The 13,043-nt window shown below is 44.4% G+C and overlaps 1 protein-coding gene across 2 annotated transcripts in view; it reads left to right on the forward strand.

Annotated features, from left to right (window-relative positions):
- The window catches only part of SLCO1C1 (solute carrier organic anion transporter family member 1C1), a 42,508-nt gene that overhangs the window by 20,158 nt on the left and 9,307 nt on the right, over positions 1-13,043 (forward strand). For both annotated transcript variants that reach the window (XM_053256185.1, XM_053256184.1), the window contains 3 exons: positions 1,272-1,517; positions 2,518-2,682; positions 8,271-8,466. In XM_053256185.1, coding sequence (XP_053112160.1) covers positions 1,272-1,517; positions 2,518-2,682; positions 8,271-8,466 — 607 coding nt within the window. The remainder of the gene's footprint in view (positions 1-1,271; positions 1,518-2,517; positions 2,683-8,270; positions 8,467-13,043) is intronic.

A 13,043-nucleotide genomic window follows, 5' to 3' on the forward strand; every position in this document is an offset into this window, starting at 1 on the left:
ATACATTTAAGATACACATATCTTATATATATAATATGTGTATCTATAATATGTAACTATAATTTAAAAAAACAAACAGGAGAAATGGATGGGCCAGATACACAACCCCACCTGCAGGATTTAGACTAAGAAATTAGGCCTATTCAGACGTTATATTGTACAAGTGTACAGAGTCTGTACACTTGTATGTGTTTTTGTGTGAGTGACTACAGGCCCCTCAAATGCATGATACAGATAGAAAGTGTACTGGTGCAGCTGTGTCCACTATAATGTGTGAATAACTATATCTGTGTACAGAACTGTACCTGTTTACACTGTATACTTGTGTGAGTGAACATGTGAATAGGGCAAGAGTTGCCCCGCCTCCTGTCTCTTGCCTTATTGTTAATTTAATTCATTTTGCATGAGTTTGTGCTCCTTTCTGTTCTCCTCATTTGAGGAAGACTATTCTGTTTTTTGAAGGAAGCCCTTCTTAGCTTTCTTGACCCTCTTAACTATTCTGGCATCCTCTTGGAATTCATGGTACTTTTTTTCTAATCTGCAACACACATACTGATTGGACTTTTATTATGATGGTTTTAGATAATCTTCAAGTTTGATATTCTTGACTCTTTTCCCAACTAGCTCCCCTTGAGAAGTTTTCCCTTTTGAAGTCACTTTCACTATGCTGGGCCTATACGTTGAACTTGATATAATACAGCCATTCATCCCAGACAGCTTAATAATGTCCTGCAACATGTCAGAGAAGCAGTTGGAACAGACCTTGTGGGCTATCTTATCTAAGCTCCTGCTCAATCCAGGAAATCCGGAGCTACTGTATCCTCAATCCTCTTCTTGAAGAATTCCAGCAAGGAGGAACTTGCCACCCTAGCAAGGGACAACTCGCCACCCCCTGGTTCCATAGCCAAACTGCTCCTATTATTAAGAAGCTTATCCTAATGTTCAACCAAAATCTCCCCTCCTGTAATATAAGCCCAGTGGGGACCCTGTGATATGAATAACCAATTAAAGCCCATCTGGGCTGATAAAGATGATTATTCTGACCTAGCTTCTCAGTCAGCAGCACAACTTGTTCCTCAAGTGCAGGATGATCTGCATGGTCTGCTTGCCTGATCTTCCCCACTGAACTGCCTCTTGGGTGGCACCTTGGATGGTAATTTCCAAGCATGGGAATGTTTTCATCCCACCTTTACCTGGACTTTTGAAACACTGAGAATCTTTGGCTCATTCCAGTTGATAACTAAAGTCTCTGTTGTCCTTCTGTTCCCCAGAAAGCATAATCATAACTCACAAGGACTCCCAGTGGGTAGGAGCTTGGTGGCTTGGCTATTTGATAGCAGGGACAGTCAGCATCTTTGCTGCTATTCCTTTCTGGTTTTTGCCAAAGCATCTCCCAAGACCTGAGAACCGAAAGGATTCCAGCACTTCCTCGGAGCAGTCCAAGTTCATTGCAGAAGATAACAAAGAGCATCAGATCATCTACCAAGAGCAAGTCAAGATTCTTGAGATGGCTAAAGGTGCATCAGTGTTGATGATTACTCTAGTCTGATTCAGAGGGTGTGGCCTATCTCTCAGGTCAGCATTTATGCCTCGACCCATGATACTGGCATCCTGGCATACCAGGGGCGGAGGGAGGTTAGCAGCAGCCTGCGTCCAGCCCACTGCCACGGCCCCCTAGCCCCACCCCCTGCATCTGACAGCAGACGCAGGAGGCGTAGTTTTGCTTGCTAATGGGACAAAATGGTCCCGTTTGCAGGCAACCCCCCCCGCCGGCCAGTGCTGCGTTTGCAGTGCAGCCAGGAGTGACTCTTCCTGCCTTTTAGGGAGAGCCGCTCCGGCTGTGTTGCAATTGCAGCTCTGGCCAGGGAGTTTGCCAGCAAATGGGGCTGCATGACCCCATTTGTAAGCAAAGCTATGTCCCTTGTGTCTGACGGGGTTTGAAATATGATGGGGGGGATGCCTCTCTCCTGCTCTCTCTAAATGTCACCCTTGAGCATCAAACTTGCATAGCGCAAGTCATGTTTGTTGCACCAACTGCTGGTAGGGGTGAGCAATGGTTTGAGCAATGGGGGTTAACTTGCAAACTGGATGTATGGTACAGCAATTGCATAATAGCTTTGCATCATGGCAAAATTTGCCCTAAGGTATGTGCAGCCTTGTTCTAGTAGAAAAAAGATCAGAAGCGTAAGATCCCGGGTTATATATGCATCCCACAACATTCTAGTTTGCTCATGTGATTTACAGGACTCCTCACGTAATTGCTTCTGGGGAGAAGGGATTAAGTGGGGTCCCTTAATTACATATGGGGACAAGACAACCCATGTGGCTTTTCAGCCATGGAATCCTGTGCTAGAGTGGTCCTCATCCATGTAGGGTATTTTGGTTTCAAGGCTGGCCTGATGATACTTAGAACTTTGTGAAGACTTTGACTAGGAAAACAATTTTGCATAACCACCTTCCACTGGTGGTGATTTTTAGTCCCTTAGTCAACAATGAGCCACCATTTTTCTTTTGCAGATTTTCTGCCTTCATTGAAGAGCCTCTTTGGGAATCCAGTTTACTTCTTGTATCTCTGCTCCAGCATCATCCAGCTCAATTCTCTCATTGGCATGGTGACCTACAAGCCAAAATACATCGAGCAGCAGTTTGGGCAATCTTCTTCAAAGACAAACTTTATCATAGGTATGTTCTAGGTGTGTGTTAAATAATTAGGATGGCGTAGATGCCTCCTTATGGCCACTTTCAGTACACAGCGGGGAAATGCTTGACTAACATGCAGAAGGTTGCTGGTTCAAATCCCCACTGGTATGTTTCCCAGACTATGGGAAACACCTATATTGTATGGTATGTTTCCCAGACTATGGGAAACACCTATATTGGGCAGCAGCGATATAGGAAGATGCTGAAAAGCATCATCTCATACTGTGTGGGAGGAGGCAATGGTAAACCCCTCCTGTATTCTACCAAATAAAACCACAGGGCTCTGTGGGCGCCAGGAGTCAAAATCGACTTGACGGCACATTTTACCTTAGATGCCATCTTATGCTGGCTTTGGTGAATGGAATATAGGTATAGAAGTATCTTTATATACGTAGTATCTGTTTTTTCCCTCTTACATTAGCATTTTTCCTCTTCTCTGAGCATTCTGAGCATATTTGTCTTTTTAGCACATACTATCCTGCAGGGTCCAAATTGGTTATTTTCAATTATTTAAATGGCAGGCATAAAAAAAACAACACAATTTGTTCCTCTTCCAGTGCCAAGCCTCTAGGTAGTGTTGGAGTTTGAAGGGCAGTGTATAAAATTATGAATGAAGTAGAGAGAGAGTGGACAGAGAAAAAAATTTCTCCCTCCAGTAGAACCAGAGGTCATCCCATGACACTGAAAGCCAGGAAATTTAGGAGTGACAAAAGGAAGCACTTTTTTACATGGAGCATTATTAATCTATGGAATTTTCTGCCATGGGATGTGGTGATGGCCACTAGCTTGGATGGCTTTCAAAGGGGCTTAGACTAATTCATGGAGGACAGATCTGTCAATTGCTACTAGTCTAGTGGCTATAGGCCACCTCCAGTTTCAAAAACAAGATGCCAGTTGCAGTGGAGCAACAGCAAGAGAGAAGGCATGCCCTCACCTCTTGCCTGTGGGCTTCTCAAAGGCATCTGGTGGGCCACTGTGTGAAACAGGATATTGGACTAGATGGACCTCGGGTCTGATCCAGCAGAGCTCATCTTATGTTCTTAACTTTGTACGTTTTCTAGTCCAACCCTTTGCTCCGTGCAGGAAATTGCTACAGTATAGTGAACGACATAGTGAAAGCAACTCTGGCAGATCTTGGGAACATCGCCGGAATTGCTAGCATGAGATCTGGGAGGCTATACGTTTCACAAAGAAGTGGTAGTTGGCAATTATAATAGCTGGTGGCCCCGTCTAGGGCAAAGCACAGTAATGTGGGGCAGAAAACCTTCTTCTTATCTTCTTGCCTGCTTCGCTGCCACAAATTGCTGCTGACTTTGCTCTAAAGGGATATTTTTGAGATGATCATGGAAGTTCCAGCTTCAGCAGAAGATGTGAAGAACTGTCAGAAAAGCAAGACATATCTATAAGAGTAAATACACTTCTTAATGAGGCTCTGCCCATCCCTAGTTGCCACAGGTGTGCCATCCGCTAGTCAAGGCTGAAAGTTGCATACGTGTCTGTGATTCAGCAGGGACAGAGCAACTGCATCATTAGGTAGATGTGTCCAAAAAACACACGCCACCCTGTGTCCACGGCCACCTTGCTTGCTTCACCACCACCACAGGCCCACTGGCCAGAGATGCTGCAGCCCACGCACCTGCTTGCTCACCACTAGGGATGTGCATGAAGCATTTTGTGCACATCCACAGGGGTGGCGAGCAGTCGATCTAAACAGAGGGAGGCAGGTCTTACCTGCCCCTCTGTCACTCCTCCCCTGCCCCACTGCAGCACTGCTGCTTCCAAACATCTTCCTGAATGGGAACAGGAAGTTCCTTTTTCTCAGCATTCCATGGGCATTGTCATGTAAATTTATTATTATTATTATTGTTTACACAGTCAGACAGGTGTTGACTGGTTTGTTTTATCCAGACATCGAGTCCTTCCCAAGGACCTGGGATGGATGAATTTTATGGTCAATGTTGTTGCCGTTATTATTATAGATATCGTCGCAGAATATAGGCTGTTCCCAGTGAAGTTGCTTTTTGTAATTGGCCGATGGTGATTTCTGTGGCCCTGCCCCTATGGTGTTGAGGTGCTCTTCAAGTTATTTTGGAATTGCACCTAAAGCGCCAATTACCACTGGGATTATTTTGTTCTTCTTCTGCCACAGCCTTTCAGTTTCAATTTGTATTTTCTTTGTATTTCTTTTTCTTCTATTCTGCTATCCCCTGGTATTGCCATGTCGATTATTTTCACTTGTTTTACTTTCTTCTCAACTACAGTTATATCTGGTGTATTGTGTGGCAGATGTTTGTCTGTTTGTAGTCAGAAGTCCCATAATATTTTTGCATCTTCATTTTCGACAACTTTTTCAATTTTATGGTCCCACCAATTTTTGGCTACAGGTAGCTTGTATTTTTTGCAGATGTTCCAGTGTATCATCCCTGCTACCTTGTCATGCTTTTGTTTGTAGTCAGTCTGTGCGATCTTTTTACAACAGCTGATTAAGTGGTCCACTGTTTCATCTGCTTCTTTACAAAGGCGGCACTTGCTGTTTGTTGTGGATTTTTTTGACTTTTGCTCTTATTGCATTTGTACTTAGTGCCTGTTCTTGTGCAGCCAGTATTAAACCCTCTGTTTCTTTCTTCAAGTTGCCATTCTTAAGCCATTGCCAGGTCTTGGTGATGTCTGATTTTCCACTTATATTGTGCAAATATTGATTATGCAGGGGCTTATTTCTCCATTTTTCTGCTCGGTTCTTGACTTGTTCTTTCTTGTAGGCCTGCTTTGTTTCATTGGTGTTTAATAGTTTCTCATTATTGACCATTTTAAGTGCATAATCATCATCATCATCATCATCATCATCATCATTCAATTTCTATACCGCCCTTCCAAAAATGGCTCAGGGCGGTTTACACAGAGAAATAACAAACAAATAAGATGGAACCCTGTCCCCAAAGGGCTCACATTCTAAAAAGAAACATAAGAAATGTTGCCATGTAAATGGCATCCGTGCATGCAGTGTTGCTGAGTGCAGTGTTGCTGAGCACTCAAGATGGCATCTGTGCATGTACGGATGCCATTTACATGACAACGACACCTGCAGGATGCTGGGAATAGGGAACTTCCTGCTCCCATGCAGGAATCCCCCAGCACAGCACACCTGATGCTAAGACCTGCCTCCCTCCATTTAAAGTGCCCGCTGCCCTCAGCTGAAACATTTTGGCCGGGGGAACTCGAACCGTTTTTTTTAAAGTCAACTTACTCTCGCTTCAGAGTGTCTTCTCTGAGGGAAGACACCCTCAGAGAGTGTGTGTGTCTCCAGAGGTTCCCCCTCCCCCTACCGGCCTCCATTACTGCCAAAATCGCCCAGCTCGGGCAGTTTTCAGCCCATTTTGGGCCTGCCCTCCATTGTGGTGGCTATTTTTGAGTCCACTGTGCATGCCGAATGGGCCTCTGCATGACCAGGTCATGACCCAGGAGAGCAGGCCCCAAACGGGCCAAAGACTGCCCAAACTGGGTGATTTTGGCAGCAATGGAAGCTGGAGTTTGGAATGGAAGCCAGAAGCCAGTAATTAATATCCCTAGTCTGCACTGCCAAATGTCTCAAATTTTGCTGCCACCACCACTCACTTTTAGATGTGAGAATACCCCAAAAAATGTTGCCAGTCATATCTAAGCCATTTTTCACTCCTTGAAATCCTTCAGATACTGCTCCCTCCAAATTAATCCAGATATTGGTCAGAGGAGTAATTGGAAATCTGGAATGGTACACTTTTTGTGGTTTTCCTCGGGCTGCCTCACCCCTCCCTGATAGTTTGCTACCCAAAGGCAAGATATCCTGCAAGCCTGTTTGGTGACTTGCATTATTATGCTATAATAGCAATAAACCTAAAAGGGACTTCCTCTGCTTTGCACAATCTTAAATTGTTTCACACATAACTCGAAGCTTAGCACTAAGAAGAGCTTGGAATACAATGGAGGGCACTGTGTTGTGAATAGGAATCATTCTGAGTGCTTTTTCGCCTCCCAAACAGTGCTCACAGATTACAGTGCCAGGAAATTCCAACTTGTATCTTCGAGGAACACACAAAGTACAGGAGTCGTAGGCCACTGGCAGTGCAGGGGCCAAAATCGGTCTGCAGATGAGACCAGTTGTACATATTTCAAATCATCTATATCCCACCCAAAGACTCAAGGGCAGTTTCCACTATAAAATCAAACACAATTGCAAATAATGTAAAAACTACAGCAGAGTCTAGATAAACCAATTACAGCACCCGATGAAGCTGATTATACGGAATAGTTTGGCTAAATAAAGGTCTTCACCTGGAACCGAGAAGACAGTGGGATCAGCTCTAAGTGGGTTTCCCTGAGCAAATGTATTCACTTTATTTAATAAAATTATATCTCCCACATTTCACATATCTCAAAGCAGCTTGCCGCATATATCCGTCTACAAATTAACAAAAGTGATTTTCCCTTCAACAGCCTAATTGATGGTTTCACGAGGGAGAGGGTGCTGCCAGAATCCATAGATTGTGCTGTCTGCATGCTTTGCTCAATCTCCCCTTACCTGAAATGCAAGGGTGTAGTGAGGGCAGAGCAAACCCATGTTCTATGCCTGAACACAGATGGCCCCTTTGCCCTCCCACAGCTGCACTGCTTGCCACTTCTATTTATTCATTCATTCATTCAATTATTTATTTATTCGATTTCTATGCCGCCCTTCCAAAAATGGTTCAGGATGGTTTACACAGAGAAACAATAAATAAATAAGATGGCTCCCGCTTCTCGAAGGGCTCACAATCTAAAAAGAAACATCAGATAGACACCAGCAACAGTCACTGGAGGTACTGTACTGGGGGTGGGTAGGGCCAGTTACTCTCCCCCTGCTAAATAAAGAGAATCACCACGTTAAAAAGTGCCTCTTTGCCAAGTTAGCAGGAGGAGGAGGAGTAGAGCAGGAATCATCAGGTAGTAGGGATGTGCGAACAGGTTCGGAACCAAACCTGTTTGACATCGAATCAGTTCGGTTTGACGGCTCAATGTCAAACCGAACCCCACCCCCAGTTCGGTTCAACAATGAGCCGAACACACACACACCCTGCCACCACCCTGTTCTGGGGGTTTGAAGTTCAAAATTCCTGTGGGAGAGGTTCTCCTGAGTTCTTTTCTGGACGCGGTGGGGAAAAGACTTGACTAGCAAGCCAGAGGTTGCTGGTTCAAATCCCCTCCGGTATATTTCCCAGACTATGGGAAACACCTTTATCAGGCAGCAGCAATACAGGAAGATGCTGAAAGGCATAATCTCATACTGTGCAGGAGATGGCAATGGTAAACCCCTCCTGTATTCTACCAAAGACAACTACATGGCTCTGTGGTCACCAGGAGTCTACATCGACTCGACAGCACACTTTACCTTTACTTTCTTTTCTTGAAGTGTTTGATAGCAATGTTGCAAACCCCAAATGGACTTTGAAGTGAGCTAGGGATAGTGGTGGAGGTGGACAGATAGTGGTGGACAGAGTTCATACATCTCTATTAAAATTGAGGCAGATATATCCAGACTTTCCTCTTTGGGATTGTAGGTCTCATCAACATTCCTGCCGTGGCTCTTGGAATATTCTCAGGAGGACTTATCATGAAGAAATTCAGACTCAACATCTTGGGGGCAGCCAGACTGTCCTTGGGATCATCTTTCTTTGGTTACCTGCTGCTCCTTTCGCTCTTTGCCATGGGGTGCAAGAATGCTGATGTGGCAGGTCTGACAGTTTCCTATCAAGGGTATGTTCAACTGAATTGTGGTTTTGGATAGAGCAAATGTGGCGGAGTGGCTCAAGTGTCCGAGTATGAGCTGTCAGTGATGGGGAGGCTCTTATTTCACTAGGCAGCGCATTCCTAAGCCTCGGGGCAGCAGTGGAGAAGGCCCGTCCCTGAGTGGCCACAAGACGAGCCGGTGTCAAATGCAGACGGACCTCTCCAGATGATCTCATGGGTGGTGGGGTTCATGATGAAAAAGACATTCCCTTAAATACCCAGGGCCCAAGCTGTTTAGGGCTTTATAGGCAATGGCCAGCACCTTGTATTTTGCCCGGAAACATATCGGCAGCCAGTGTATCTCCTTCAATATAGGAGTTATATGGTCTCTCCGAGATGACCCAGAGACCAACCTGGCTGCCATATTCTGGACCAACTGTATTTTCCGGACCACATAAAAGGGCAGCCCCACATAGAGCGCATTGCAGTAATCCAGTCTGGAGGTTACCAGCAGATGTACCACTGTTTTGAGGTCATTCGCCTCAAGAAACAGACGCAGCTGGTGTATCAGCCGAAGTTGATAGAAGGCACTTCTGGCCACCGTCTCAACCTGGGAGACCAGGGAGAGGCTTGGATCCAGAAGCACTCCTAGGCTGCGTACCTGTTCCTTCTGGGGAAGTGTGACCCCATCCAGATCAGGCAGATCAAAATCGTCTCTCGAGTTTCGATCCCACACAATGAGTACCTGCATCTTATCTGGATTCAGTCTCAGTTTGTTATCCCTCATCCAGTCCATCACCGACTCCAGGCAAGCATCTAGGGAGGTTATGCCCTCTCCCGAAGATGCTGACATGGAGAAATAGATTTGGGTGTCATCAGCATACTGATAGCACCCTGCACCAAATCTCCTAATGATCTCTCCCAGCGGTTTCATGTAGATGTTAAACAACATCGGAGACAATATGGAGCCTTGAGGCACACCATACAAAAGTTCAGATTTTGAAGAACAGCACTCTCCAAGGGACACCATCTGGAACCTGCCTGAGAGGTAGGAGTGGAACCACTGCAAAGCAGTGCCTCCCACCCCCGACCCCCTCAGATGCTCCAGAAGGATACTATGGTCGATAGTATCGAAAGCCGTCGAGAGGTCCAAAAGGATCAACAGAGTCACACTTCCTCTGTCCATTCCCAATTGGAGATCATCCATCAGGCTGACCAAGGCAGTCTCCACCCCGAAAGCCAGTTTGAAATGGGTCAATAATGAATAATATTATAATGAATATTATTGAATATTATTGAATATTATTCAATAATATTATTGATATTATTCAATATTCAATAATATTGAATATTATTCAATTATATCATTGAATATAATGAATATTATTATAATGAATATAATATTATTCATTATTATAAATAATGAATAATATTATTATGGGTCAATAATGAATATTATTCATTCATGAATAATGAATGAATAAATAATAAATCATGGGTGCTAGGTGAGAAGCACTGGTGCTAATCCTGAGTTACCAACTAAAACAGCACTGATGCTCATACGGGGTGGGGGAAGGATTTCAGTGACTTCCCTTTCCCCTGGAAGTACTCTGTGCCACCTATTAAAATACATCCCTGAAGGTTAGACCATGGGTTCATCTATGGTATCCACAGACCGGCAGCGGCTTCTCCAAGGTTACAAGCAGGCAGAAGTTTCTTTCAGCCCTGTTTTGGAGATGTCAGGGAGGAAACTTGGGATGTTCTGCATGAAAGCATGCAGATGCTCTTCCCAGAGCAGTCCCATCCCCTAAGGGGAATCTATTACAGTGTGTAGGTAGGTAGGTAGCATAGATAGGATGGATGGATGGATGGATGGATGGATGGATGGATGGACAGACAGATAGTTTCCCATTCAAATACAAAGACAGCAAAGGGGGCAATTCATATTTGCCTACCACAAGACCAGCTCTCCTCCAATTTTCTCTAATCAGGCAGCAAATAACAGATCTCTTCAAATGTTGGTATCTTGCCTGGGTATACTACAGAAACGTGCTGAAAATCTGTCTGATAGAGTAATTTACTATGGAGAATACAACAGATAATGAACAGTTTTCTTAACCAACCCTTGGCCACATACTCTCAGCTTCTGGTTTGCTGGCATTTCAGGTTGTTTGCTATTCCAAAAGGTGGGCACCATTGTCTGTCTGAAACTATAAGAGATTCCTCCCTGAAAAGTCAAATTTTTTAACGTATGTTTGTCAAGTATGATCAACCTTAAAAAAATAATTTGGAGAAATTGACTGAATTTGTATCTAGTCAAAAGCCCTTACCATAAACTTTATCTCTTAAGTCTTTGGGAAACCACAAGGCTAAACATCTGCAGCAACTCCAATGCAAAATTCATATGGTCATAATGTAAAATACAAGTGTTGAGTGGCTTTGCCCAGATACTACTGAGAACAGTGATTTAGGGAAATGATTTCCAGATGTCTGCAATCTAGTTTAGTATGTAATCAAAGTGCTCAGACATTCAGAGAAGAGTAATCTCATATTGTGCATGCAGCACTGTGGCAGCATATGTCCCACAAGGCAAAAAACATAAAACAATAAACTGTTTTAAAACCATCTCTAGGGTAAGTATTGTTGCAGATGTGACATCATAGGCATCAGCTCTACACCAGTAACTCCTGCTGACCACTAGGGACATTTAGAATAGAAGTAGAGGCCATATTCACACATAAAATGGGACCTCAGGTCCAATGGACCCTCAATCCTACCCCACCAACCCACCCCACTCTCCTGTCCAAATTCGGACAGAGAGCTTGCAATCAGAGAAACTGCTGAGAGGAGGGAGAACTGGCTGTTTGGGCTTCCTTCTCTCATGAAGGACATTACAGACAGTCAATCACAGCCAGAGAGAGGGAGGAGCTTCCTTCTTCAAATCTGATTTCAGTGAATGCAGCCTGCAGTTCTACATTCAGATGTAACACAGGCTGTGTTCAACCTCGGGTTGGGGTGGAGAAACTCAGTACAACCCGAGGATTCAAATTGTAGTTTGAAGAGTGGAACCTCAGTTCACTCTTCATGCAAAACTGGAGTTTGGAAGGGGTGTCCTGCATTCGGATGTACAGGTTTGGCAATCTCTGGGCCCTTTAACTCTGGTTTTGTGTTATGTGTGAATGCGGCCAGAGTGTAGGACTGCCTCCTTGCTCTCTCTTGTTTCTGTATCTCTCCTCTATGTTTCTTATGTTGGCAGTCTTAAGACACTCCCTTCTTCATTCTTCTCTCTGTTACTTCTCCTTCTTTCCACCCATGAGGTAGCTAGTACAGGCTGCAGTTTTTCTATCTAAGTTTGTAACTTCTTAAGATAAACTTATATTTGTTTTTGACTTTAAACAATTGTCTCCAGATTAGGGATATTTTTTACTTTAAACAATTGTCTCCAGATTAGGGATATGCACAAAATTGGGTTTTTCAGTTTAGCTCGAATCCGAATCGGCACGAATCCCAGAGCCACCGGCAGCCCAGTTTGGGCCTTCTTCAGCCCAGTTTGGGCCTCTGTACATGCATGGAGGTGATTTTGGTGACCTCTGCACATGCACAGAGGTCATTAAAATGGCCTCTATGCTTTATGCTGAAGAATAGCAATAGCACTTACATTTATATACCGCTTTATAGCCAGAGCTCTCTAAGCGGTTTACAATGATTTAGCATATTGCCCCCAACATTCTGGGTACTCATTTTACCGACCTCGGAAGGATGGAAGGCTGAGTCAACCTTGAGCCCCTGGTCAGGATTGAACTTGTAACCTTCTGGTTACAGGGCAGCAGTTTTACCACTGCGCCACCAGGGCCCAAACTGGGAGGCTGCCAGCCCTGGGTACTTGGGGGGTGGCTGGTGGTTGTGTGTGTGTGGGGGAGCTTCCATCAGCACTCATAAATAGTGATTTACTCCCCTCCCGCCTGCTCTTCTACCCTTAGGGAAGCCCCCTCACCCTTTACTGGTAAAGGGAAATCTTCATTGGATTCCCCTTTACCAGTAGAGCTCTGAGTCAGCTTGGTTCAAACTGGGCCCAGTTCGGTTCAAATGCCGGCTGGCCAAGGCCAGAACCTGTCGAGCTGAGTCAGCATGACTTCAAGCCCAGTTCGCAGAGTCCTACTCCAGATCTTCTCCCTGAGCTCTGGTCTCATCAAACTAGGTTTCTCTTTTAAATAAGGAGTTGATTCAAATTCTCCCCTAAAGATATTGCCTGGATCCCACAGTTCAGACCTATATAAATTGGGCATCAACTTCTCCAACAAAGAATATTTAAAGCAGAGGTTACCAGAATGTATTCCTTGCCTGGGAAAAAAATTCTAAAACCACCAGATAACTCTGTGTAAAATACAGAAAATCATTAAGCACCGTTTCAACCAGGAAAGTTTCAAAAGTTCATCCTGAATGTCTAGATTATTGAAGTTCCTTTGTCCTAGGCCACTAAAAAGAAAGCTTTGGGTCCTACTGACTGACACAGTAGTGACTTTCCCTACAATGTGAAGAATTTGTGGTGTCTTTACCCTGGAGTGAATGAGAACCAAATGAATACTGTAAGAATTTTCTCCCCA

The sequence above is a fragment of the Hemicordylus capensis genome, chromosome 5 (assembly GCF_027244095.1).
Source record: "Hemicordylus capensis ecotype Gifberg chromosome 5, rHemCap1.1.pri, whole genome shotgun sequence".
NCBI lineage: Eukaryota > Metazoa > Chordata > Lepidosauria > Squamata > Cordylidae > Hemicordylus > Hemicordylus capensis.